Consider the following 24758-nt stretch of genomic DNA (forward strand, 5'->3'; position numbering starts at 1 on the left):
CTCATATTACAGTTTATTTGGTCTCTGAACCAACTATGTATTATTATTCATTTTTCCAACTACAAGTCTCTCTGTGCTGTACAACCATGCTAAACGAAAAAACGCCACAAGCCAAAAAGGAGGGAAGCAATAACATTTGTTCTTGTCAAAGTAGCAAACATATGATTATCTTACAAGCTACAATAATCATGATAACGAGAAATAAAGAAGAAACATAGAGTTCACATTAATAAAAAAAAAACAAAAAACAACTCGAGCGTTCCTCGTCATCGAGACAATAAGGATCAGAGAATCACAACTTCGCATGAGGGAGAGAGCCTTGGAATAGTAAGAAGTTTCTTGACAACAACAGATTTTTCTGTCTTTCTGGAATCATCCAAGCATAGGGTTAGCTTCTTAAGGATTGTTGATTTCTCAAGAAAGTAATTCACGAATTTCATCTCCATCACAAACCCTTTCAGTGGAATCTTTATCTCAATATGCTCAAGAGATGGCAGGAAACCTTGCGATCCGGAAAAATTACTTAACCCTTTTGTCTTCAAATTTTCAGTAGATTCCTACAAGTACAATCGAGTGGACGAAACAAGTTAACTTCATGATACTTTCATCATTTGCATTATAACAAAGGTCAGTAAGAATCCTACTAACCAAGATGAGGGATTTTAGATTTGGGCAGCTCTCAAGAAAGGTCGGCAACAATTCCCATAAGTATTCATAGAACTTCACACGCAAGAAAGATAGGTTATGGAATAAGGGTAGTGGTTGACATCTTGCGTAATCATAGATGACCTACAAGGAAAGAAAAATATGAGAAAAATACTTATAAGGTTAAGCATTCAAAAAACGAATTCAATATAGGTTACCTTAAGAGTACCACAAGAGATGATCATACTTTTTACGCGAGAGATCGCGACGAAAAGATTTTGAATCATATCTCTCTTTGGTAGACCACTCGGATCAAACCTCCTGTGGAAAGGCGAGTTAAACACAAAATTGACATCGACGGAAACAAGGGAACCATGATGTTTTATTATGACACTTGCAGTTTGATGAGCCTTGAGCTTCAGATACTCAAGGTTGGGAGCATCAATTACTAGATCTTCTTTAGCCGAACCATTTTCTTCAACATGAGTGAAGCTCAATAGAGATTGAGAACGCACTCTTGAAACTTGTATGCCACCATCAGAGTGATTTGTCTTTATAAGTAAGATTTCGAGAGCAGCGCAGCTAGTGATCAGTGTTTCTAAATCCAAATTGTCGGCAAACTTAACACTAATTAGCTCGATGATCCTAAGATAAGGTAAAGAAACAAGCTTGAGACAGGGCATGGATACGCAAGAGAGCTTCAATGATACCAAGCTCTTACAAGTGTAAATACTCCGAGGTAAATGAAACGTACCACACCCCCAAGAATAGTCCAAAAATTTGAGATGTTTAATTCCCAGCCTAACGACAGTCCTTATCCACCGCCTTACAAGATCAACTTGAGTCTCACAGTTGCCATCACCAGGGTAGCTTAGCTTAAAACTTTCTATGTGATACTCACTATTAAAATCCAGAAACCTATCCACAAAAATCACGTATTTGTAGTACTGTTTGATATCCTCACCACCCAAGTCCAAGCCAGGTACACATTTCCAGAGATGACCCCATCTTTTAGATAAAACACTAGTCCTAACGACATCCTTAGTGGTAAGATTCAGGAGTACCTGACATAGCAATGAATCTGGCAAATCGCTTATCCAATCAACCTTACTTGTTCCTCTACCTCTCGATCGTTGGGCACGAACACGTTTCCTTCTAGCTTCATCCATGTCATGTGCGACGCAAATACCGAAATCGATTCCCTCTAACCTTGAAATGAGATTATAGAAAATCTAGGAAGCCAACGATCGCCGACATTATCGCCAATTCGCCACTAGTCCACTACTAACAGCGTAAGAGTAAGAGTAAGAGTAAGAGTAAGAGTAAGAGTAGGTCAAAGTGGAACGAAAATTCAAAATGAGGGCTTCCGAAGAATGGGCGATCGAGGGATACGTGTGTGAAACCCGGTTCGAATCGATTCGGTTTTTACCCGATTCGAATATCCGTCCTTAGAACCCGACTTTAATTAAGCATGGATCGCAGTTGTTTATCAGGTTAATTGGGCTTATAATGGGCTTATTATTGAGTTCTTTTGTGTCTTTTCTTTAACAATATAAGCCCCAAAGTTGCAAGACAAAAGAAAACGAATCATTTTACCACCGAGCATCTTTTGCATTACTAAAAACTCATACATTTGTGTTGTTGATTGTTCATGATACATAACTCGTAGTCACGAGAAGACTTGAGGAAATTATGGCAAATTTAGCCTGCGTGGTGCACAACTATGTTAATGGGCTTTAGGTTGCAGCATAATGGGCCTATAGTTATGGAAGGTTGGTGATAAATTATTTACACTCTCCCGCCGAGGCTCTTGCCTTTTGTCCCGCCTCCCTCGCGCAAACACTTTTGACTAAGATATAGCGGTCGAACAAAAATTTATCGATAATCCCAATTTTTTTTTTTTTTGTTAAGATCCTTGCTTAGATCTTGCTGATTCTGGACTTCGCCTGGAAGAATTAGTTCGAGAGGCGAGGGAATTATGAGGGAAGAAGAAATTGAGAAGATCCGAGGCGTGGTTCGAGACTGCGTCAGTAAGCATTTGTACTCGTCTGCCATTTTCTTCGCCGACAAAGTAGCGGCTCTCACCAATGACCCAGCTGACATTTATATGCAAGCTCAAGCTCTTTTCTTGGGCCGCCATTACCGACGCGCCTTTCACCTTCTTAACGCCTCTAAGATTGTCCTCCGAGATCTTCGATTCCGTTACCTCGCCGCCAAGTGCCTTGTAACTCCAATTCCTCCCTTTCTTCTATCTATTTCTCGTGTTTCACTTGGGATGGGGTTAGGAATTGCAGTTTGTTTCGCTTGAATGGAGGGTTTTAGGGTTTATCGGGTACATTCTGTGCGTTTTCAGGAGGAACTGAAGGAATGGGATCAGTGTCTCTTGATGCTTGGTGATGCTAAGGTTGATGAAGATGGATTTGTGTATGATGCTAAAGATGGTAACGTGATAGATTTTGATAAAGATGGAGAGGACCGAGAGATAAATGTAAGTTTTTCCAATGTATAATACTTCATTCTAGATGTAGGTACCAGAGGCTAGTAGCCAGTAGGTAGTATTATGTATACGACTCTAGAAGGTTTAGTTAGTGAAATTGTTGGAACAAAATTAATTCGCCGACTACTATATACTGTTTCCACTATACCATTTGAGGCTGAAGGTTATGCAAGTACCTGCACTGATATATGGGGTTTCTCTTTTGCAGATTTCATCGGCAATATGCTTCCTTAGAGGGAAAGCATATGGAGCCTTACAAAACCGATCCCAGGCTCGACAATGGTCAGTGAGCCTTCTTTCACCTATTTTTCTTGTTCAGGGGATTATCTTTTATCTGCATTTTGATGATTGTGAGTGACTGATCTTATTCGTTGGTGTAACATGAAATGATCATGTATACAAGATTCACTGAAGTGCTAGTAGGAAACTTCAGTGATCTTGAGTGTAATTGGCTGATCCATCTATTTTGATTGAGTGGTGTGTGAGAATCTTCAACTTCATATATCTATTTTAACTCTTTAGTTTGAGTTTGCAGGTACAAAGCTGCTATAAAGGCTGATCCCCTGTGCTATGAGGTACTTCAAGCCCCCTAGTCAATTGCTGCATGTTATTTTAAGTTACCATTGGAAGTTGCAGAGCTAATGTGGGAATATAACATTCTCCTCATCACTGTATAGTAGTAAAAACATGATGTAGCTCCTGTAGATATTAGAAAATTGTTACTGGGATGTGATTCTGTAATCTTTAATTTCAGGCTTTGGAATGCCTTATTGAAAGTCATATGCTTACATCTGAAGAAGGTGGGTTATAGTTGTAAGCTTTTTTTGGTTCTTTATTTTATGATCATATTTGTTTCATGCTGCAGTCGGTACATAACTAGAAACTAACTTAGACTTTAATTACGTAAAATTCAGAATCGAGTCTGCTTGCTTCACTGCAATTTAGTCCAGAAGACGAATGGCTCTCTTCTTTCTATTCATGCTTGATAAAGAAGGTAGACATTTCTATATTGTAAACTGTTGATCCGATTTCAATAGTTATGCTGCACTTATATTTGGAATTTGCTTGATGATTCTCTATTCTGCTGATATCCTTTGGCAATCACCTTTTTTTTTCCTTCTTAGTACTTACTAGTTCCTCATGTCCAGTATGACAAAGAGAGCACGATAGATGCTAAGTTCAAAAAGCTTGAGAATGAAACTAGTGGTAGTGTCTCTGGATCGTCGATGATCACATTGGCTAATAACACTGATCTGTTGGCCTGTAAAGCTGAGTACTACCATCAATGTTGTGAATATCAAAAGTGTTTCGAACTCACCTCTGCGTAAGCTGTCTATTACTACTGAGACTAAATATTGAGAATCTGAAACCTGAATGAATCTGCAATGTGATCTCTTTTGGTCTTATTTGACAGACTCCTTGAGAAAGATCCTTTTCATCTGAAGTGTACCTTGGTACATTTGGCCGCTGCCATGGAACTTGGTAATTCAAATGAGCTTTATCTAATGGCATGCAATTTGGTAAAAGACTACCCTTCGAAGTGAGTATTAAATTTATTTCTCAAAATATGTTGCCAGTGGGTGAGCATGTCTATATAGTTATGTTTTAATTCCAATTCTAGCTAGTATAGTTAACATGTTTTATGGTTTAGCTTGTCAAGACCATGAATCAACTTCGAATGCATGTTTTGTGGTTGGATATGTTTTTTGTATTTGATCTCGTTGAACATGTGAAAATGATTTCACATTTTTGTGTTTGAGTCAAATTTTTATGATTCCTTTGCTTTTTGCTCTGTGGTCTAAATACTCATGCGTTGTCTCGTAGGGCATTGTCATGGTTTGCAGTGGGTTGTTACTACTATTGTATCAAAAAGTATGCTGAAGCTCGGCGGTACTTTAGGTAAATATGCTATGACATTATGAACTCTTGATCTACTCTAGTAGTTCGGTGCATATTGTCTGACCTGGAGCTCAATATTAATATGGTCTTGCAGTAAAGCTACAAGTATAGATGGCTCATTCTCACCAGCTTGGATAGGTTTTGGTAATTCCTTTGCCGCCCAAGAGGAGGGTGACCAAGCCATGTCTGCCTATCGCACTGCCGCTAGGCTATTTCCAGGGTAAGAAAGTTACTCTTGTTTTCTATAAAACTATCGACTGTAAAACCTGTAAGATGTGTCCAAAATGAAGCTTATCCCTGAAGCATTTTAGAAGTCTTCTTATTACGTTATAAATTGTTTTTTACAGGTTAAATCTTGATATTATCTTGTTCCAGGTGTCATTTGCCAACTCTGTACATTGGAATGGAGTATATGCGAACTCACAGCTACAAGCTTGCTGACCAGGTAACAAGTTAGAAAATGCTGTGTGGCGTCTTCATATTATATGACTTATCTTTGTGCTAATATTGTATTTAAGTTGACCCCTTGTCTTTGTCCAGTTTTTCATGCAAGCAAAGGCGATATGCCCTTCGGATCCACTTGTTTATAACGAACTCGGAGTTGTTGCGTATCATATGAAAGAGTGCGTTCCTCTTCTCTTTACAGTCTGCTTATCTCCAAAATTTCCAAATGCTATTAATGACAAACCTACACCATAAAATGGGGAGAAGGTAACTATCCAGTAAGTTGAGTCAATAATATAAACTACATTTCAGGTATGGTAAAGCTGTGCGGTGGTTTGAGAAGACATTGTCCCATATACCATCTGCATTAACTGAAACCTGGGAACCAACTGTGGTCAATCTCGCTCATGCATATAGAAAGCTAAGGTATTTCGGTGTGCGCACAATTAGCATCCTGTGTTGTCAATGTAATAAAGTTATTGACTCATTAAAATTCTTTTCAACAGAAAGGATCGTGAAGCTATCGCATATTACGAGAAAGCACTTACACTTTCAACTAAAAGCTTAAGCACTTACTCTGGCTTGGCTTACACTTACCATTTGCAGGTATTTAAATGTACTTTTAACACCAAAACAATACTAACGTTGATTATCACATATTTTCATTTCCATCTCATTCTTGTCTAGGGGAATTTCTCAGCTGCCATCTCATATTATCACAAGGTATAAACACTAATGTCTATGAGAGAACGATAACTATATCTTTAATTTTCTTCTGTCAGACGGTGAGCTATACATTTATTCATTTTCTGTCTTTTTCTTCCTGTATTTTCAGGCCTTGTGGTTGAAACCTGACGATCAATTTTGTACCGAAATGTTGAACGTGGCTCTCGTGGATGAATGTCAGAACGGGGTTGATGCAAAGGGTGAGCTCTGCTAGAAACTGGTCAGTTAAATTAACCACCTTATTGTAGTTCTTGCTGTAATTTATCTGTACCATCATTGTAACGCCTAACATAACTTATAATTTATTACAATGTTACAATATATTCTTTAAAAGGTCAAATACATTTGTGCTTTATTATTTAATTTTACAGTATAAACCAACGTTATAGGGACAATAGACATTCGTAGATCATTAACATTTCTTAGTGTGTGAATGGGCAGCTTTGTTTCTCTGCAGTGTTGTCTCCACTGTGTGTGGTTTCGGTCTCTGATATAGGAGGTCCCTTGAGTAGCCCCCCGAAGAGCTCTCCTGGATCATAGTAAATCTCAATCTCCTCTACTCTAAGCGATTCATCTACCTGTAGAGAACCTTGGAAGTGAATCCTGATGCTATAGTTTTAATTATTCAATAATTACAAGGATAGGCACAAATTTATGCTTCAGACATACCTTTAGAACTCCTAGACCCAGGAATTGAACCATTTCCCCAGTAGGCGCATGACCTTTGAAAGTTCCTTCAAAGTATCCCCAGTGTCGAAACTTGAAGGCTATGTCAGGCGGTCCCGAGTACACAGAGAGTATTTCCCATGCAAACCCGCGTGGTAAAGCAGATCTGAAGGCATCATGTGATGACTCAAAGCTCTCTTCCTCTGGCTTGTAGTACTGAAACTCTTCAGGCAAAGAGTTCTTGAGCAAAGCGTTGTAACTCCCAAGTCTAAGCGTCTCTTCAGCGGATAAACCTTCCCTCCCTTATAAGTAAAACCACTTGAAATCTTATTTTTGGTATATTATACAGTTTAAGAACATACCGAGTAAGTGAAGCTTGTGGTAATTACCATTGACAAAGAGCTTAAATTTCTCGGGATTTATAGTCTTGAAGTCCTGTATACGGATCTTGTGTGAGAACTCCATCTCCCATGACTTGATTGCGTTTTGCACCGTCTCTTCTAACGACCCTTCTGGCCACACCTGCGCTCAAATTCAAAACGCAATAAAAAAATAATCAGATTAACATATTAAAAACGTAGCTAAACACATCATGGTCTTTATCAATAAATCCCTATAAATTTTTACAGAAGGACCTTGGTCTGGCCTTCTTCAAAGAGCTGGTTCACACTATTGAAGTCTGGAGGGTGACCGTACCGCCACTGAACCTGTCTTGCATCTTCAAGGACAGATCTATACTTATCTCTCTCTTCCCTAGTAGCCATATAAGGTTGATGTACATATAGCTATGCTCGCTTGCCTCTTTTATAATCATTTCAGAATACATGTTGATAATTAACAAAAGAGGTTAAATGGAGATAAGTGATGTACCAACGTTTTTGTAACCACGTAAAGTTGACATTTTGAAGTTGTTAACTGTCTCAGTCACATATCTAATTATCATCATGACTAAGTTGCAACCAATAACCCACAATTACTTATTTGTATTGTCCCAATTGGCTTCCTTTTTCCCAATGACATAATGACATTTTCTAAGATAACCAAGGAAATTCAGAAGAAAGTCTTGCATAAATTTTTTCATGTTTGCTAAATCTATATGTCACATGATGTGACTCACATGGGATATTGTATAACAAAGCTTCTTGATTTTTATTTTATTTTTTATATAGAAATATATTGCTGAAAGTACTAGTAAACATTTGATAATATGTTAGTTCACACTAGTTTTAAATTTCATGATAATAGTCTTATCTGAACAAATAATTATAGTATATGATTAGAACACATATATAGTCTAAATAACGTGGTGATTTGTGTGTTAAGTCACAATCTAAGCATATTTCTGATAAAAGAAAAATAAAGATAAAGGCAAGAGAAAAGAGTTGTTGGTTTGGTAGTTACATGGGTTCTTTCTTCTTCGAAAAGCTTGTTCACGGTGTCGAAGATCGGAGGACCGCCGTATCTCCACTGTATGTTTCCCGTTTTCTCATCGTTCAAAATCGATCGGTACTTGTCGGCGGCCAATTTCAGAGACGCAAGTCCACCCTCTAGAGCATCCACAGAAAAAGCCATTTCTTCTGTTTTGTTAATTTGCATAAAGAGATTATAAAGATAAGACGAAAGACTATTAATATATATAACAAAAAAAAGAAAAGAAAAAGAAAGACTACTCCGTAATATATATAGAACGTACCCAATGTAAACCTTTTTTACATATGAAATGCTGTCAGCAAATAAAGACAGATGTCACGATCTACTCGTAAAGATCAGAGGAGTCATCACTGACGGACGGTTTGGAGAAGTTTTAACTGGCGGGATCGATCGACTTCGTAACTCCAATTTCCGTTATGAAAAAAGGAAAAAGGAAAAAGGAAAAATATACATACAGGCACATCATGTTACTTTCCCTTTTTTTCATTCTCTCTCTCTCTCTCTTAAGTATAAAAAGATGAATAAAATACATATAACTCTTCCTCTACGTCGTTTACACTTTAACAACAGAACACGACTACAGCAGAAATTCTTAAACCATGCTACGTCGTTTTCAGTTGGCAGCGAGACATTCCGTGTTATGCAGACTCTTCAAGATCATATTAAGCTTGCTCTCAAGTATTCAGGATCTTATAACGACTAATCAGTTTCGTAATAATCTAAATCGTATGATATCTTCTCTTGGCAATATTTCTTCGTATGAATGTTTTAACCTAACGCCGCCACATATTTTTCACCTGACTTTCAGATAAACAACCAAGAAGGTGCTTATGAGTTTCTACAGTCGCTTAAAGCGACTCGCTTTTGGATTAGCTAGAGAGATGTTTGATCCCAAGAAATAGTCCTACATGTTCTATATCTTCTCAAGCTGATAACATTGTTGACCACGTCTTCGGTGGCCATCTCATGAGTACGGTTTGAAAAGTTAATAATTTATTTACCACACACTATATATATATTAACCTACTGTTGCAGCAATTTTCATATTGAATATGTTTCATCTCTTCTTTTTTCAGCTTCATCAATTTCTCTTCTGACACATTAGAAACCTCTCTTAGATGGAGTATGGAAACTGATGACGTTGATAACCTTTTGAAAGTACTAGAGTCATTTACCGTGTTGAAAAACTCGAGGATCAGTTAACGTGTCATAACTGCAAGGAGAAAGTTTCAAAGGAGAAGCAATATAAGCTCGATAAATTTCAAGGAGAATGGCGGTAATTTCAAGTTTTTTACAAAGCAAGTGTTTGAGACTACCTGGAGAGACGAGAGAGTATATGATCACAGTTATGAGAATGTCAGTACTTCCAACAACGGTGGGAGTATTACCGGATGTAAATTATTTAGATTTATGTTGCCATGAGTCACCGGAACAAGTCTTTCATTCAACAAATAGTGATGGTGATTCTTACAATACTGATGATTTCGAGTCACCTAAGGCAGATAACTCACATGCTGAGAACTCTGACCAGGAAGAGGCTAATTTGATCAAGACTTAAAACGCAAAGGTACTATCTCTTTACTATTGGTTCACTGATTGCTTAAGTCTTAATTACAGTAAACCTGTGGAGGATACTAAGAAAGCTTATGTATCCTCCGTTTAGACTAGCTCTTACATTGTGCTTTCTGTTTCTGCAGCTCTGAAGGCTAAAGAAATTGCTCTTTCATATCGTAAGAAGATTCCTACATCTCGCTCTTCTGCTTTAGGTCAACCTTATACGATCAAGAAAAGAAAAATCTCTAATTGCAGAAGATCGACGATGGGTAAGATTTATTCTTACATTTCAGAGTATTTTGGGTATGCTACGGGTGATAGCATTGGAATCAGCTCTGGAGCACATAGAGCATATATCCAGAACAAAGTCAAATATATATATCTCCTTCTTTATGGACTATAAACCACCACATTAGCCTAGCCTATAAACAAATTAGTAGTATGATCCTCAGAATAACTTATGTGGAATAATATAATCAATGTTATTTATAAGAAAGGAAGAACACATGCCATGATCTAAGCGTTGTGTATATTTAGACAAAGGAAAGAAGAAACAAGATTTCACGTTCATTAGTACATGTACATCGACGTAAACAGAAGCAAAATAAAACGAAGGATAAAACAAAGAGATGCAGGGACAAGCATGTGCTTATTATCAATCATACCTTAAAAGTCCAAAAGAAGCTGGGGAAGAATCCTCTCTAAATGAGTAGCTTCAATCTTGTCCATTCCCTCAGCTTCAGCGATTATAGCAGCGCGCTGCACAGCCTCTGCCAATGCCCATTAAGATCCTTTACTTAAGGACATGAGTTAAGAAGAAGATTGAGTAGTTTCTAAAATGCAAACATGGATACTTGACCTGAGACAAAACTCTTGAGAAGTTCACAGCTGAGCTTTAAAGCATTTGCGTTGGCTACAAGAACCAATAGTCATAAGTATCCATGTCTCATCTCCCAACTTAGATGAGAAAGTAAGCGCCAGTTTATAAACAAGGTTACCAGAAGCAAGTCTATTCTTCTTGGTTGTTCCCAGAGCAACCTGCAAATAAATGTAATGCATGATTTAGCATCACAAATGAAATCTTTATCACTTGATGAAGATATCGAAGATCATAGCTGTTACAGGATCGAACTCATAGAGCAGTATCTAGTGAAGAAACTACGACATTGATTATAATACTGTGACATGAAATAGAATACCTCAGCTTCCGTAGCATCAATGGCATCGCTCCTCTACCTTTCTGAATCGCAATTGAGCAGAGAAATCAAACAGAGAAGATCAAAATAAGCGAATTACGTCACGCCTGAATGAATAGAGATCTGTACCAGGCCCAAATGTGCTTGAAAATGGCGTGAATCAGATCCTAATTCCATAAAAACAGAAGATAAGAATGTAGACGATAAAACGGCAGATGAGAAAAGAAGGCGCGAGCGAAGATTACAGAATCGAAGGTATTGTTCGCGTTCATGACGTTTTGCGCATGTGAAGAAGCTTCCTCGGGTACTGAAACCAAACCGTAGCCCGCTATAAATTCGAGGGAAAACTAATTTGAAAAAGGAGAACTAGAATCATGGAAAATTACTACCATCACATACAAAATAATTCTACAATTAAAAATTTCACAAACCATGCAACAAATACAGAGATTTACAGTGAGGCGGCGACGACGACGAGCTCCGATGGAGGAGGACTGGAGGGAAGAGAACCAGAATTTGTAAGACGAAGAAGAAAGCTCGAGAAATGAAAAAGAGCAAACGATCGGAGAAATATCGCAATATATTGCAGTCCATTAATATCACAAAAAATAGAAATTGTAATCTATTATTGTACAAGGCCTGACCCATATAGTACCAATAAAAGCATAAACATACAAGCCCAATAAGACACAAATTTTATAAATCGAAATTTCATCGACCAGGCCCATACCCGACCAGAGATTTACTGATTCGAACTTCGTCAAATTTATCTTCAAAGTCAAACCAAACAAAACTGCCAACTAAAATTTAACCAATTTGAAGAGTGATAAAGCTCCTGTATTTTCTGACCTAAGCCTAAGTATTTTGTTTAACGAAACAGAGGAATCTCAATCTTCTTTAGGAGCTACGGCATCAACGAGATACTGATTCAACTTCTGTCCAAACGTCTTCACAGAAAATGATTCAACGACATGATTCCTGGCCTCAGCTCCCATTCTATTCGCCAATTCAGTATCCTCTATGAATTTAGCCATCGCCGAACTGAAATCTTCTGGAGTCGGTTCACAAAGATAGCCTGTTACTCCATTCTTTACTGTCTCCACGGGGCCACCGCTGTTGCAGGCTACCACGGGTTTGTATGCAGCCATTGCTTCTAATGGAACAATACCAAAATGTTCATCCTAACATTTGATATATATGGACCATGAGAATGAGATGAGATTGAAATTTGGAGGAAGACAAAGAAAATGGTGGTGACTTTTACCGTGGGCGTGTAGAGAACGCACAAGCAACCTGAGAGAAGTTCGTTTCTTTCAGCGGTTGAACAAGACGTGATGAAGTTAACTCGATCAGAAACTCCTTCTTTCTCGGCTAAACTTCTAAGCTCCTCCAAGTACTCAACATTCTCCTTCAATCTCTCGTCATATCCACCTGAATCACAGAGTTTTTACTAATACCGACAGTGCATCTGATGATGATATGGAATTATAATACACTTGCCTGCAACGGTGAGGGTAACATCACTCAGATTTTGTTTCTGTTTGCATAGCATAGCAAAAGCTGAAACGGCTAGATCAATGTTCTTTTTCCTCTCAAAGCGGTTTATGGAGAGGAAATTCAACCTGCTTGAGACCAAAAAAACAAAAGAAGAGAAAAACTTATAGAAATCAGCAGAGAAGTAATTTTTCAAATCGAAGCTTGCTTTTCTATCCTGTAAATTTGGAGTTCAGGGATATACAATACTTATAAGTATTTGGTTCATTGAACTGATCGACATTGACTGCTGGGTAAAGTACAGCTGGGCGACTTCCTTGTGCATTGAGCCTTTTAAATGTATTGGCAAATGTTAATGCCGTGAAATTACTGTTAACAAGGATCATATCAGCCATCCCTACAATCCCACAAGTGATATAAGAACAATTGATGTCAGATGGATGTTAGTAAGAGAAAATGAGTGAAAACCCAACCTGTGGTTTGTTCTTCGATGAAATCAATGGGTTTCCGATACATCCGTCTAAGTGCTGTTGTATGCTTAGCTAGCAAGAGGTCCGGGAAATGGCAGTAGAAAACAACCTATATCCACATATGTTCAAGAGTAAGCTATTGTATAAAGTGAGGACAAGATATGATGACTAAAGCAAAGTTTGTATACCTTTGATGACCTTTTAAGTTTTAGCAATGGGACTACGACTGAAACCTGGTCAGCTATTATAACATCGAACGAAGACCAACCCATAAGAACACAAAGAGCAACAAACAAGCACCGCAGATATGCACACACTGCGTGTAGTCGGTAGAAAATATGCCGTGGCAGGAAAGATCCATACACTGTAACTTGAAAGACACCTGGATAGTTGTTGGTAAGACATGAATCATAAATCTCAAACCTTATTACATGATACCTACAAAGAATACTCTAAAACTATAAAAAGAAAACCAAAAGAGAAATTGAGAAGAATCTAAAGTCTTTGTAAATAGCTCTTCCAATAGAAAACCTTCCGAGTCTCATGTGTATCTGTTTTCTGAAAAAGAAGCAAAACGTCACTCACCGGAGAGAGTTTCCTCGAAGCATCTGGATTTGTCGTGGTGAGACGTGAAGACATGAACTTTATGACCGTGCGACGCAAGCTCAACCGCGGCATCGACGATCAATCTCTCTGCTCCACCTGCATATACGAGAAACAACGCACTAGTGTAAATTTGTGAGATCCAAGACGATACCTCATTGATTTTTGTATCAAATCTAAGTCTTCGTGGTCTCTCAATTACGTTATATAATCTTCGAATTTAGCAATAGCTACAACCTCGGAAGCAAGATAAATCCCCGAAGCACCAAGACTTAATCAGGGGAAACTAAAATTGAGAGCTGGATGAAGAACGTACCTATTCCAAGATCTGGATGAATAATGGCTACGTTCATCTTTGAAGCTTCTTTTTTCCCCATTTTGATCTGACTTTCAAGACTGACTGGTTACGTTTTTCTGTTTGCGGGTTTCCTGTGTATTAGAGAGGCTGTCAGAAGATATTTGACCCGCCCGTCTTGGGCCGATTTGATTAAAAGGTGAAAGTTTTAATAAATTTGGGTACAATGCTCAAGGCCCACAACTGATCGGCTTAGATATCCCAATCCGTCGTTTTATTTTATTTTATTTTTTTAACAAAAGCCCAACACGTAGTTAAAATTTGAAATTAATGTATTACTTATACAGTAATAACAGCATTATACTGTACATGCAAAATGATTTATTGAATGCTTTATTAGGACATTGATTAGCTTCTTTTTTTTGGTCTGAAAATAAATGTTGAAATTTTTAGCATTTGTTACGTTTATGTAAATAAATTATTTAGTCAATGTCACACAACGTTTTCCTCTTCCCTCTAGTACCTCTAATAATTTTTGAACTATGGAAATTATTGTAAGGATACTCCAAAATTCTCAGTGAAGAAATAAGAGAATATATTTCATAAACCAAAACTTAGAATTAAAAGTTGGGTGACACAAACATTGTCTTTGATTACTCCCCCATACTAAGTCATAAAAGTTGTATAAGATGCCGAAAACTAAAATAATCGTACCTGAAAGAAGATTCAGTGCCTTCGAGATACATAACTTGGTTCATCTTGACTCTTAAATTCATTTCCCAGAAGAGAAACAGTATGATTAAGCCTCTGCGTAGACAAAACATAAATAATGGCTCATTGCATCATCAAACTTTAAATAATCGATCAACCAGATAAAATGTACGAATACAATAACTAAGGTCCTATGTTATAAACTGTGATTAAATGTGATCAGGGACGATGTATACTAACCTACGCATGCCTCAGCCTCATTGTTGGCCTGTGGATTATCAGCTTTATCTTCGCACATATGTTCCTGAAATGATTCACAATTCATTTTAAGAAATAAAAGGATAAGAGCAGAGTGTTTGTTCTGTTTGTATACGGTCTTACCTCGATCACAGATGATGGGTTCTCATTGTTCTGATTAGCATGAGATATAACAAGAGAAGTAACGCCTTTCATTACTTTACGTGGTAAAAGCTCAAAATCCCAGCCAAGTAGTTCACAGACAAACTGAGCAAAGGCCTTGTGAGCTCGTATCTTCATTTTTGGTACTTTAGTACAATGTTGAACAACTCCATGACAGTGTTTGAATCTCTTAATCATCTTCTTATCAGTCGCAGCACAACACACCAGACAGATAAAAGCTCCACCTTCATAGTTTTCCTCATAGTAACTCTTGAGCTCAACATTCTCTGAGAAAACTCTAGATATTAACTCCAACTCCTCAGACAAATTTTCATCACCGTTCTCCTCAATTTCATCAACTGAACTAGTACATTCCTTGGCAAAAAAGTCTCTCAAAGCTTCTGATGCATTCTGTTGCATTTGTAACAAAGCAGCCTTTGCGTGTTCTTCAGCCGACATGACTCTTTGTTTCTCCTGAGGAATCTTCAAGTCTGAAGAAGGCAGCTCAGATGCACCTTCCACAACAGCCTCTACACCCACAGTCTGTCAAAATAACCAAAAAAACAAACTTTAAGTATTTCTGAATCACCATAACTATTCAAGAAACCTACCAAGGATCATAATGATCCAGCAAATTCATCTTCCATCACAATAATCAGATCAAAATATTTCCTCACACCAATATTAATAAACTAATAAGATTGTCTTTTGTGATCACTAAAACCAGATAGTAACCTGAAAATTAACCATCTTTAAGGAAGCCACAGACTGCAATAGTTGCAAACTAACCTGAGCGTCCTTTTGGCTGGAAACAACTGGGTTGTTAACGTCCCAGCCAAGAACATTGCAAACAACCTGCGCGAGAGCCCTATGCTGAATTTTCAAATCCGTCTTATTAATCGCAATTGAATGCTGAATTAAAGCCAAACAGCTCTTGAACTTCCTACAACTCTTCTCTCCAGTGCCACCACAAACCAAACACCAGAATTCTCCATTCCCTGTGTTCTTCTCATAGTATTCCTTAAGCTTCACATTCTCTTCAAACACTCTCGTCAAGAATTGAAACTCCTTGGAGGACTGATCCTCATCACCTTCATCACTACCCGAATCCGATCCATCTCCGTCGGCGACTGAGCTATCATCTTCACCGGATTTTCTACCGAAGAACTCGCGACAAGTTTGATGGATATCTCTCTGAAGCATATTGGCAGCCAACTTCGCTGTCTCCTCCTCCGTAATAAGGCGCGCCTTCTTACACAGCCTTTGTTCAGGCCATCCAGGTCCCGTAGGAGGAGACTGAAGCAGTTCCTTCACAGGCCATTCTCGGCCCGAATCAGGCCTCGCGCGCTTGTTATTGTAGAGATTTTGAGGATTGTTAGGGTTTCTGGGTATGATATGCGGAGTAACAGGTCCATAGCGAGAGATAAGTTGCAAATCCGCCGGCGGGATGTAATTTGGCCTGGGTGGGTTGAAATTAGGGCTAGGGATTGGGTTTCGGGTCGGGGGACCTTGGTGCCAGAGCGAGTGAAGGTAGATTACTTCCTGCTTCAGAGATTCATCGTCGTAAATATTCATTCTTCGTTTAATTTCCGGCGATGAACAACTTCAGGTTCCGTCTTTTTCCATTAGTTCGCTTTAAATCTCTTCTTTTTTTAACAATTTACCATTTTTTGCATTTTAACGCCTGGATTTTCACTTTATTATATTTTGCACCTAATTTAATAACTTAAAACCCCGAACTTTAAATGTTTCATATTTCCCCCACCCCATGTCTCTATATTAAAGAAAAACCACCCTGAACTTTCTCTTTGTAATATGCTTGCCCAATTTCTCTGCTTACGATTAAGTTAAACCCTCTACTTTGGGTCCTTCATAATAAGCCTGTCACTCCATTTCTTTATGTTTAGAGAACTTTAACCGTAGAAAACATTTTTGATACGAATTGAAGTGGAGTATGAAAACGTCAAACCATCGACGAAAAGAAAGGGTCAAAGATATGTCTTAACTCCTTATTACCCACTTCTTCGATCGTTGGCATCTTCTCGGCCAATACTTCTATACATCTTGCAGCGAGCTCTTAGCTTGCATCCAAAGCATTTTGCTTTCACTTCTTTATCACATTCACCTTTAAAAACACCCAAAGATCTAATATTTTTTTGGTAGAGATTCAGACATGAGAGAAGACTCTACAGGTGAAATTAGGAATCATATCCCCAGGGGCTTTAAATGAACACATCAACAGGCTCTTCCAGTCAAAATCACCATTAGCGTACCACCAAATGCAAAAACCTAGTAACTGACAATGTCATATTGCCAAAGTCTAAATCGTTGATATTTCATATTGGTTATTCCAATATAACTTCCTATAAATTCTATACATATATACAGCCACTGTCGTTACGTACATTCTTTAGTTCTTGCTTACGTACAGTCAAATTAATCTTAAAGGTAATAGTTGAAAATATTAGAAAATCTTATCTCTTTCGAGTTTAACTCTGTCTACCCTTAGTTTGTATTGTCCATATAAATTATGTATGTCTCGTGTGTAATATTAATATAGTATCATCAATCAACATTTTTGTAATTATTATCAAATCAAAAGTCTATGTAACAGTCGTCTAGTGTACATATGAAATTCATGACACTGTTTGAATCGCTTACAACGCGCTGTGGCTTGGAATAGGCCTAGTTGTAGCAAACTAGCTAGTAGTCCAGTATGCAAACATATTTGGAGTAATGCAATAAAAGTTAGTCAGTGAATCTTTTTAGCATTAATCTTTTATACATAGATTTAATTATCATGTAAATTGATACAATTGGTTCATAACAGTTTCAAAATTTTCTACCGTACGTTCATAAACTCTTTTGGCGCACAATCCTTGGAAGTACAAGAATCCATGGCACGAAACTAAAGTACAAGACTAAGTAGTAAGTATATCTGATGTAACTCATCATAATCGATATCACATTAATCAACGAATCAAATGCACGCATATGCATTCAGTATATAGATGTGTGAGTGTGTGTAAATCTAGGCCAAAAATAGGGTTTTACGATGTGTGTGTGTGCGTGTGAATACTCGATCTCTAGGGTTTACAGTGAGGTGAAATGATCGAGCATACTATAAGCTAGCTGTGTAATATGTTATCTAAATCAGTAATATCCCACACAAGTAGTTAAGAACATGATAAAGAATCTCCTGATATACACTACACACATGATATATAGGTAAACATATAAGATTAAGATTAATCATATAGTTTTGGTAATACGTAAACACAAGTAGTCTATATAAAGAGCTAGCCGGCTACATATATGAAGAAACAAATGTTCGAATTGCAGGTTTTCCTTTCACTCTATATGTAGAATTGTATGGTAGATAGACCACAAACATGGATAGGAGAAATTAACTGAAATTTAATAGAGATTATGGAGAATATTAAATGCTTACCATTAACTAATCCCACTTTTGTTTTATTATAGTAGATATGTTTTTTTTTGTTTGCTTGCTAAGAAGGCAAGTTGGAGCTACTACTAGTTCCCGTAGTACCATCTTCACCATCATGACTCTTCATAGGATTCCTCTTCTTCCTCTTCTTTCTTTTCTTGTACGGAACTCCTCTTGCCTTGGCCTGTGAATCTCTCACTTCCCTCAGAAAAACCCTAATTCCGCCGCCGGCAAAAGGGTTTCGCTCCGGCAACCCTCCGTTCTCCTCGAAAGCCGCTCTCAGCCGTCCGATCAAAGCATCTAAACTGCCCCACGCTTGTTTCAAAGGACAGTTACACTGTCCCGCCGGCTCAACCTGTCCGAAGAAAACGCATCCATGGACATGAACCTTTGTCTTCCCAAATTGGTCAAGATATTGGAGGAAGTCGAGTATGTGGTTTGAGCCACACTGTGAGATGTGGACCGGTGGCTGCTGGTTACGCAGGTACTGACAAAACGTGTTCCAGTCTCGGCGTTTCTGGGATTCGTACCTGCTTAACGGTGGCGGGTTAGGAGGTGACTGTGGTTGGTGCGGTTGTGGTTGCGATTGTGACGATCCGTCTGCTATGTCTTTACCTTTGTTGCTACTACTAGCCATGGTAGATCGTCGATGGTTATATGTTGATATGATATCACCTCTCTGATCGCCTCATAGTGAGAGATTAATTTTTCATTAAAAGATTAGTTTTTTTTTGGGAGTCTTGGGAAGGAGTAGAAGAGAGGAATATAGAGAAACTATATGTCAATGATGGTGGGGGAAAAACTTTAGAAAATTTTCTACACTAACTAGAAATAAATCTTATTATATTCTCGCGTAAATTATTTGATGGGAATATATATATCTAGACACACACGTAGCATCAAATCAATTAAGGGGTAAAAACAATACTAATAAAAGCTACTAGTGTTCTAATAATAATTTATATTTCTTGTCAGCAAAATCTAGTCTGAGTGTTCTAAAATTTAATCAACCTCGAATAAATCATATATTTTATAACTAAGTTCGTTTTTAGTCGAAAGTAAAGTGACTAGTCTCGAGATTTATTTCAAACCAAACAGACTTTAAAACGTAGATGTATACAAAATGAACGAATTAAGTAAAATGCAAATTAAGAAGATGATTATTTTTGGTATTATCAAGTTAAGTGATGATAGTCTATGAGGGAGACAGGAGATGGGGACCCGTAAGAGTGCTTTAGTTCTTTCTTTTTCCATCGGTAGACCTATCAAAATTATTTTCCCTTCCTTTAATCTGTACGATTAGCATTTAAGCATTGTTTACTAATTACTTTATTTAAATATATATTTTGTTGCCATTAGAAATTATAATTATGTTTCCATTCAGCTTATCAATCATTGTCAATCGAATATCGCCACCCTAATATATGTATTATTATTATTATTATGTGTAACAAAAGATAAACAAAGAAGTCTGGAATGGAGAAATATAACTCAAACACTGTTTTCTCTTTGTAAGGCATAAAGTTTTTTTAAAAAAGTATGATCCCGTAGAAATATCAACATTCAACATATTTTACGTACGCAAGCGTTTGCTCTGTGCATGTAAATTGTATAAACAAAAGGGGGAAAAAGAAATCACCGGATGTATAAATTAGAGGCCCGTAAATATAGCCCAATGGGTCTCGGTCTGGTTATAAAATTTAAATAAAAACAAATTGTGATTCTCTGATATAGAAACCAGACAGATAAAATCTATGGAGGTCCCAATCGAAAAGATCTGCGGATGGACGCGCTTTGCATTTACTTATTTTAAAGTTTTTGTCATCTACAGTGTTATTAATGTTTTGTTGTTTGATTAATTAAGAATTTAAGATTAAGGATAGCCTTTTTTTTTTGGCTGCCACTACTGTGAGGCACTGACCAATCTATTAGAAGATAACATCTAAATAAACTAGGTGAGAATATTCATTATTCAAGGGTTGTTTCAAATGATAGCATAACTTTTGTGGTTTAAAGGAAGAAGGATTCCTTATTTTACAATAAAAATCCCATTACTTACCTACTACTACTCTCCTAGGTTTTGATTCTTCATCATTTTCATTAAATTTATGTTTTCACTTTCTTATAGATTACTCATTCAACCAAGAAAAAGAAATATCTTAGGAGTAATCCAATCCAGTCGTAGAAATTGGTCCCACGCCATTCAGTTCAAAGTTGCAAATCATTAACTAACAGAAAAATTATGAATTGTAAAAACAATATCGATCGAGTTGTCTCAGTATTATTCCCCCCCCCCCCCCCCAGTGGTTCCAGTTTCGAGTAAGATCGAATATATGCCATCATATATATATACCAAAAGTAAAGAAACACATGGATAACAAGTTTTTGATGACACAGGTAATCTATTGACTGGACTGTCAAGTCTGTTACGCTGGCTTTGAAGAGGGTTTATCATTACAAAACACACTGATTATTCGTAAAGTCTCTTAGGATAGCATTAATACTTGATGTAAGCAACGGAAGAAGTGTTGGCGTCTTTGATGAGTGTGCCAAGAAGAGGAGCGATCAAACATTTCTTGTCCTTCTCCTTGTAGAAGTAACCCAAACACTTACAGTCACGATCGCACTTGGCCTTGCAGTCGCCTACAGATATCGGGCATTGTCCACCATTAACATACGGCCCAGTAAAATGTTCAACGCCAACTATCTTATAGTAGTTTACAGTTCTACCCTTGCCTCCGCTGCAAAACTTCGTCGTTTTAGGTGCTGCGCATTTATCACTCCATGCTAGAAGACCTTTCGGTGTAGGGCACCCGACGCACATTCCACGATTGCAATATCCGAAATCGCCACAAAACGTCGGCAAGCCGCATTGACGGACGAAGTAGGTGGAGAAGAAAGCAAACGACTCTTCCCATTCTAGATACGTCGCGGCTGGGAAATACGAGAAGGCTTTGAGGCTACCGTCAGATCCAAGTCTCAAAAACGAAATCGTTCCGTTGTAGTTTATTTTGTTTAGGTTTATAGTTCCTCCACCGCTGCCTATGGGTCGGACTTGGAGTAACCGGCGGTTTTTACCTTGATTCGTAGCCGTTTGTGGTGCGGGCTCTAGGAGAAGCTCGTAAGCTGACGGTTCCGTTACATTGTCGAACTCCCGTGTAATGGCGAAGGTGACGGTGCCCCGGAAGTCGTGATCCGTCCATCCGCCGTACACTAACGGCGTACCGGTTTTGTTAACGTACATTGTTAAACCTTTGTTGTCCAGCACCATACTGTACGGACCATCTGAGCCGTTCATGTCAGATGTTCGGCTAACGAGTTTGTTAACTCCGTTAACTTTGAGAGACTGGCCGACGAGGAGTGTATCTGTTGGGTGATCGAAGCTCTGCCAAACGAATTTACCGTTTTTGTCGTGTAGCACCATGTTTCCATTGGGCAAGATCTCGAATCCGGTGACGCCTTTGTTTGCTGTGTTAGTCTGCCACTTAACTTGGCCGTTTAACTCAGCGAGCACGAGGTTGCCGTTGCGGCCGAATGAGAGCGTGGAGTTGTCTCCGACGGGGTTGTTGCGATTGGCGTCCCAGATCCAACGCGGGAAATCCATATCACGCCTCGATCCGACTCGGAGAGCTAACACGTAGGCGCTAGGAGTAGTGTTGTAGAACATGAGCTGGAAAGGAAATGTGAAGAAGCTCTGATTCGGTGACTCGAGGAATCGGTAACTGGCGTCGTACTCCATGATGTATGGGGCGTAGCTTGGTTCGTTGAGGACTCTGAATTGTTTCTCGGGAGGGACTTGGGCCATGACCACAAAAACAGAGGAAATGGCAAGTGCCGTGATTAGTAAGATATCAAACCGAAGCATTATTGTGCTCTTCTTTTTTTTCTGATATTGAGGAGTGGAGTGAGACGATTTTCTAAATGTTGCCTTCTTTGGCTGTATATATAACATTTTGCTATGGACCTTTGGGCTGTATTCGTTTGAAAAGTCTCAAGCTGCAAACTTGCGACTTGTCAACCGAATCAGTGTTATGCAAGATGACCAATGACCAATGGCTCATTTATGATTTAGATAAGATCATGCTACTGGAAAGTGTCGAATATTCTCGTTGATATACAATACGTACATAAGTTTTGAATAAATCATTGATATATATTGTTTATTTGTTTTCCCTCAAATGCATTTGAAAAAAAAAAAACTTGAATGATCCGATATTTGGATATTAATTTTATACTACACATTCCCGATCTTTATCCGATACTCTCAATGCATTGTAGTGCTGTATATTACAAAATCCTTTTTCATCCGAGATAATAATGTAAAATTCGCCAATTGATTGTGATGGAGCTTTGTTGTTTTTTGTAAAGTAATGGATGTTGCCCAGGCGGCTTGTCCAACTAAGAAGCAACATGTATATTTATTGGGATGTAGTGTAAGGCTTATAAGTTGGAGAGGACCAAAAGACTACAAAACTCTCATTTTTAAGCAACGAAATAGTTAAAAGCTTCACATAGTACTTTGATCATTATCAAAGGTATTATTTATACAGATGGTATATAAAGCCAATTAGTGGCTTTGATATATATATAAAAAGGTATTACAGTTATTAGACGGTGAATCATTACAAGCTCACCGATTATTCATTAAATCTCTAAGAATTCACATTGAATTCAGTAAATAAATGTTTGCGTTAAAACGCTAATATTTGATGTAAGCAACGGAAGAAGTGTTGGCGTCTTTGATGAGTGTGCCAAGAAGAGGAGCAAGCAAACATTTCTTGTCTTTCTCCTTGTAGAAGTAACCCAAGCACTTGCAATCACGATCGCACTTGGCCTTGCAATCGTTTACTGAAGTTGGGCCTTGTCCATCTTTAACATACGGCCCAGTAAAATGCTCAACACCGACGATCTTATAATAGTTGACAGTTTTACCCTTGCCTCCGCTACAAAACTGAGTCGTTTTCGGTGGGGCGCATTTATCACTCCATCCGAGTAAGCCTTTAGGTGTAGGACACGCGTTGCACATTCCACTGTCGCAGTAACCGTAATCGCCGCAAAACGACGGTAAGCCACATTGACGGACGAAGTAGGTGGAGAAGAAGGAGAAACTCTCTTCCCATTTGAGATACGTAGCGGCTGGGAAATACGAGTAAGCCTTGAGACTCCCGTCAGATCCGAGTCTGAGATACGAGATTGTTCCGTTGTAATTGATTTTGTTCAAGTTTAAAGTTCCTCCTCCGCTTCCGATTGGTCGGACTTGGAGTAACCGGCGGTTATTACCCGGATTCGTAGCGGGTTGTGGTGCGGGTTCTAGAAGAAGCTCGTAAGCTGATGGCTCCGTTAAATTATCCAATTCTCGTGTAACGGCGAAAGTGACGGTGCCACGGAAATCGTGATCGGTCCATCCGCCGTAAACCAACGGCGTACCGGTTTTGTTAACGTACATGGTTAAACCTTTGGTATCTAGCACCATGCTGTACGGACCATCGGAGCCGTCCACGTCGGATGTTCGGCTGACGAGTTTGTTGACCCCGTTGACTTTGAGGGACTGGCCGTTGAGGAGTGTATCGGTGGGGTGATCGAAGCTCTGCCAAACGAATTTGCCGTTTTTGTCGTGTAGCACCATGTTTCCGTTGGGCAAGATTTTGAATCCGGTGACGCCTTTGTTAGCTGTGTTAGTCTGCCACTTAACTCGTCCGTCTGCTTCAGCGAGGACGAGGTTGCCGTTGCGGCCAAGTGAGAGAGTTGCGTTTTCTCCGACGGGGCTGTTGCGATTAGCGTCCCAGATCCAGCGCATGAGAGACTCGTCACGCCTGAGACCGACTCGGAGAGCTAAGACATAGGCGCCAGGGGTAGTATTATAAAACAAGAGCTGGAACGGTGATGTGAAGAAGCTCTGGTTCGATGATTCGATGAATCGGTAACTGGCGTCGTACTCGGTGATGTATTGGCCGAATTCGCCTTCGTTGACGACTCTGAATTGTTTCTCCGGAGGGACTTGAGCTATAACCACTGAAACAGAGGCAATGACAAGTGCCAAGGTTAATAATAAGATATGAAATCGAGACATTGATTTTTTTATTTTTATTTTTGGTTGGTTGAGTAGAGACTAGAGAGGAGTGTGGGATGATGATATTACGGAGAAGAAGATGTATATTGTGGGTGGTATATATAAGCTCTGTTGCGTAATATTATATTATTGGCTGTATTTGTTTGAAAAGTCAAAGTTGCTTATTGCGACTTGACTACAGACATATCAAGCAGATTGGTGCTGTACAAT

At 38.6% G+C, this 24758-nt stretch overlaps 9 protein-coding genes across 16 annotated transcripts; 1 reads left to right on the forward strand and 8 right to left on the reverse strand.

Annotated features, from left to right (window-relative positions):
• Positions 1 to 117: 117 nt before the first annotated feature.
• On the reverse strand, positions 118 to 1956 carry LOC17895803 (F-box/LRR-repeat protein 13). Of its 2 annotated transcripts, XM_006300413.2 has the most exons (4): positions 864 to 1956; positions 649 to 789; positions 454 to 557; positions 118 to 366 (listed from the first exon to the last, which is right to left on the reverse strand). In XM_006300413.2, exons 1-4 carry the CDS (start codon positions 1812 to 1814, stop codon positions 285 to 287), a joined length of 1278 nt encoding a protein of 425 aa, XP_006300475.1. In that variant the 5' UTR covers positions 1815 to 1956; the 3' UTR covers positions 118 to 284. The 2 variants fall into 2 exon arrangements, with proteins under 2 accessions (XP_006300475.1, XP_006300476.1); XM_006300414.2 differs by having other exon boundaries at positions 118 to 557.
• A 528-nt stretch (positions 1957 to 2484) lies between these two features.
• On the forward strand, positions 2485 to 6835 carry LOC17894215 (anaphase-promoting complex subunit 6). Of its 5 annotated transcripts, none has more exons than XM_023787847.1 (17): positions 2485 to 2869; positions 2999 to 3133; positions 3351 to 3424; positions 3678 to 3717; positions 3897 to 3942; positions 4057 to 4136; positions 4267 to 4466; positions 4557 to 4682; positions 4967 to 5041; positions 5136 to 5261; positions 5417 to 5486; positions 5582 to 5664; positions 5798 to 5911; positions 5992 to 6091; positions 6173 to 6208; positions 6321 to 6411; positions 6653 to 6835. In XM_023787847.1, exons 1-17 carry the CDS (start codon positions 2624 to 2626, stop codon positions 6700 to 6702), a joined length of 1692 nt encoding a protein of 563 aa, XP_023643615.1. In that variant the 5' UTR covers positions 2485 to 2623; the 3' UTR covers positions 6703 to 6835. The 5 variants fall into 5 exon arrangements, with proteins under 5 accessions (XP_023643615.1, XP_023643618.1, XP_023643617.1 ...); XM_023787850.1 differs by having other exon boundaries at positions 6321 to 6431; positions 6669 to 6760; XM_023787849.1 differs by having other exon boundaries at positions 6321 to 6431; positions 6653 to 6744.
• On the reverse strand, positions 6501 to 8480 carry LOC17894077 (pathogen-related protein). 2 transcript variants are annotated; one of them, XM_023787851.1, is made up of 5 exons: positions 8279 to 8372; positions 7513 to 7678; positions 7267 to 7399; positions 6881 to 7179; positions 6501 to 6789 (listed from the first exon to the last, which is right to left on the reverse strand). In XM_023787851.1, the coding sequence occupies exons 2-5, from the start codon at positions 7639 to 7641 to the stop codon at positions 6634 to 6636; spliced, it is 717 nt and encodes a 238-aa protein (XP_023643619.1). In that variant the 5' UTR covers positions 7642 to 7678; positions 8279 to 8372; the 3' UTR covers positions 6501 to 6633. The 2 variants fall into 2 exon arrangements, with proteins under 2 accessions (XP_023643619.1, XP_006302731.2); XM_006302669.2 differs by lacking the exon at positions 7513 to 7678 and having other exon boundaries at positions 8279 to 8480.
• A 1845-nt stretch (positions 8481 to 10325) lies between these two features.
• Positions 10326 to 11235, reverse strand: LOC17895373 (protein MHF2 homolog). Its single transcript, XM_006301698.2, has 5 exons — positions 11188 to 11235; positions 11062 to 11094; positions 10861 to 10900; positions 10722 to 10775; positions 10326 to 10632 (listed from the first exon to the last, which is right to left on the reverse strand). The coding sequence occupies exons 1-5, from the start codon at positions 11233 to 11235 to the stop codon at positions 10529 to 10531; spliced, it is 279 nt and encodes a 92-aa protein (XP_006301760.2). The 3' UTR covers positions 10326 to 10528.
• A 387-nt stretch (positions 11236 to 11622) lies between these two features.
• On the reverse strand, positions 11623 to 14040 carry LOC17894620 (alpha-1,3/1,6-mannosyltransferase ALG2). The gene is made up of 8 exons (XM_023787200.1): positions 13942 to 14040; positions 13608 to 13724; positions 13211 to 13404; positions 13026 to 13131; positions 12802 to 12949; positions 12559 to 12680; positions 12323 to 12489; positions 11623 to 12239 (listed from the first exon to the last, which is right to left on the reverse strand). The coding sequence occupies exons 1-8, from the start codon at positions 14000 to 14002 to the stop codon at positions 11946 to 11948; spliced, it is 1209 nt and encodes a 402-aa protein (XP_023642968.1). The 5' UTR covers positions 14003 to 14040; the 3' UTR covers positions 11623 to 11945.
• LOC17895544 lies at positions 13998 to 16638 on the reverse strand. 2 transcript variants are annotated; one of them, XR_002834962.1, is made up of 5 exons: positions 15820 to 16638; positions 15013 to 15573; positions 14872 to 14935; positions 14635 to 14727; positions 13998 to 14054 (listed from the first exon to the last, which is right to left on the reverse strand). XR_002834962.1 is itself a non-coding variant. In XM_006301573.2 (4 exons), exons 1-4 carry the CDS (start codon positions 16603 to 16605, stop codon positions 14720 to 14722), a joined length of 1419 nt encoding a protein of 472 aa, XP_006301635.2. In that variant the 5' UTR covers positions 16606 to 16638; the 3' UTR covers positions 14499 to 14719. The 2 variants fall into 2 exon arrangements, 1 of the variants encoding a protein (XP_006301635.2); XM_006301573.2 differs by lacking the exon at positions 13998 to 14054 and having other exon boundaries at positions 14499 to 14727.
• A 1836-nt stretch (positions 16639 to 18474) lies between these two features.
• Positions 18475 to 19278, reverse strand: LOC17894363 (protein LIGHT-DEPENDENT SHORT HYPOCOTYLS 7). The gene has a single exon (XM_006302798.2). The coding sequence runs from the start codon at positions 19113 to 19115 to the stop codon at positions 18540 to 18542; it is 576 nt and encodes a 191-aa protein (XP_006302860.1). The 5' UTR covers positions 19116 to 19278; the 3' UTR covers positions 18475 to 18539.
• Positions 19279 to 20798: 1520 nt separating this feature from the next.
• Positions 20799 to 22385, reverse strand: LOC17896490 (EP1-like glycoprotein 1). The gene has a single exon (XM_006300412.2). It carries the CDS (start codon positions 22341 to 22343, stop codon positions 20976 to 20978), a length of 1368 nt encoding a protein of 455 aa, XP_006300474.1. The 5' UTR covers positions 22344 to 22385; the 3' UTR covers positions 20799 to 20975.
• Positions 22386 to 22973: 588 nt separating this feature from the next.
• On the reverse strand, positions 22974 to 24708 carry LOC17894214 (EP1-like glycoprotein 2). Its single transcript, XM_006301865.2, has one exon. It carries the CDS (start codon positions 24546 to 24548, stop codon positions 23178 to 23180), a length of 1371 nt encoding a protein of 456 aa, XP_006301927.1. The 5' UTR covers positions 24549 to 24708; the 3' UTR covers positions 22974 to 23177.
• Between the last annotated feature and the right edge of the window lie 50 nt (positions 24709 to 24758).

The sequence above is a fragment of the Capsella rubella genome, unplaced genomic scaffold (assembly GCF_000375325.1).
Source record: "Capsella rubella cultivar Monte Gargano unplaced genomic scaffold, Caprub1_0 scaffold_2, whole genome shotgun sequence".
Lineage (NCBI taxonomy): Eukaryota > Viridiplantae > Streptophyta > Magnoliopsida > Brassicales > Brassicaceae > Capsella > Capsella rubella.

Excerpts from the sequence above, each read along its gene's own strand:
- LOC17894215 (XM_023787847.1), top strand. The coding sequence starts at position 2,624 with ATGAGGGAAGAAGAAATTGAGAAGATCCGAGGCGTGGTTCGAGACTGC. Across the intron at positions 5,042-5,135 it reads GAAGCTCGGCGGTACTTTAG|TAAAGCTACAAGTATAGATG; the intron begins GTAAATATGCTA and ends ATGGTCTTGCAG. Across the intron at positions 6,092-6,172 it reads CTTACACTTACCATTTGCAG|GGGAATTTCTCAGCTGCCAT; the intron begins GTATTTAAATGT and ends ATTCTTGTCTAG.
- LOC17896490 (XM_006300412.2), bottom strand. The coding sequence starts at position 22,343 with ATGCTTCGGTTTGATATCTTACTAATCACGGCACTTGCCATTTCCTCT.
- LOC17894363 (XM_006302798.2), bottom strand. The coding sequence starts at position 19,115 with ATGGCTAGTAGTAGCAACAAAGGTAAAGACATAGCAGACGGATCGTCA.
- LOC17895544 (XM_006301573.2), bottom strand. The coding sequence starts at position 16,605 with ATGAATATTTACGACGATGAATCTCTGAAGCAGGAAGTAATCTACCTT. Across the intron at positions 15,574-15,819 it reads CCAGCCAAAAGGACGCTCAG|ACTGTGGGTGTAGAGGCTGT; the intron begins GTTAGTTTGCAA and ends TTATTTTGACAG. Across the intron at positions 14,936-15,012 it reads ACCCATCATCTGTGATCGAG|GAACATATGTGCGAAGATAA; the intron begins GTAAGACCGTAT and ends GAATCATTTCAG.
- LOC17894214 (XM_006301865.2), bottom strand. The coding sequence starts at position 24,548 with ATGTCTCGATTTCATATCTTATTATTAACCTTGGCACTTGTCATTGCC.
- LOC17895373 (XM_006301698.2), bottom strand. The coding sequence starts at position 11,235 with ATGGAATTAGGATCTGATTCACGCCATTTTCAAGCACATTTGGGCCTG. Across the intron at positions 11,095-11,187 it reads TTCAAGCACATTTGGGCCTG|AGGAGCGATGCCATTGATGC; the intron begins GTACAGATCTCT and ends TCAGAAAGGTAG. Across the intron at positions 10,633-10,721 it reads TCTCAAGAGTTTTGTCTCAG|AGGCTGTGCAGCGCGCTGCT; the intron begins GTCAAGTATCCA and ends GGGCATTGGCAG.
- LOC17894620 (XM_023787200.1), bottom strand. The coding sequence starts at position 14,002 with ATGGGGAAAAAAGAAGCTTCAAAGATGAACGTAGCCATTATTCATCCA. Across the intron at positions 12,950-13,025 it reads CATCGAAGAACAAACCACAG|GGATGGCTGATATGATCCTT; the intron begins GTTGGGTTTTCA and ends GTGGGATTGTAG. Across the intron at positions 12,490-12,558 it reads TGTTACCCTCACCGTTGCAG|GTGGATATGACGAGAGATTG; the intron begins GCAAGTGTATTA and ends TCTGTGATTCAG.
- LOC17894077 (XM_006302669.2), bottom strand. The coding sequence starts at position 8,473 with ATGCAAATTAACAAAACAGAAGAAATGGCTTTTTCTGTGGATGCTCTA. Across the intron at positions 7,400-8,278 it reads TCGAAGAAGAAAGAACCCAT|GTGTGGCCAGAAGGGTCGTT; the intron begins GTAACTACCAAA and ends ATTTGAGCGCAG. Across the intron at positions 6,790-6,880 it reads TGGGTCTAGGAGTTCTAAAG|GTAGATGAATCGCTTAGAGT; the intron begins GTATGTCTGAAG and ends GGTTCTCTACAG.
- LOC17895803 (XM_006300414.2), bottom strand. The coding sequence starts at position 1,814 with ATGGATGAAGCTAGAAGGAAACGTGTTCGTGCCCAACGATCGAGAGGT. Across the intron at positions 790-863 it reads TCTCTTGTGGTACTCTTAAG|GTCATCTATGATTACGCAAG; the intron begins GTAACCTATATT and ends CTTTCCTTGTAG. Across the intron at positions 558-648 it reads ATCTAAAATCCCTCATCTTG|GAATCTACTGAAAATTTGAA; the intron begins GTTAGTAGGATT and ends TTGTACTTGTAG.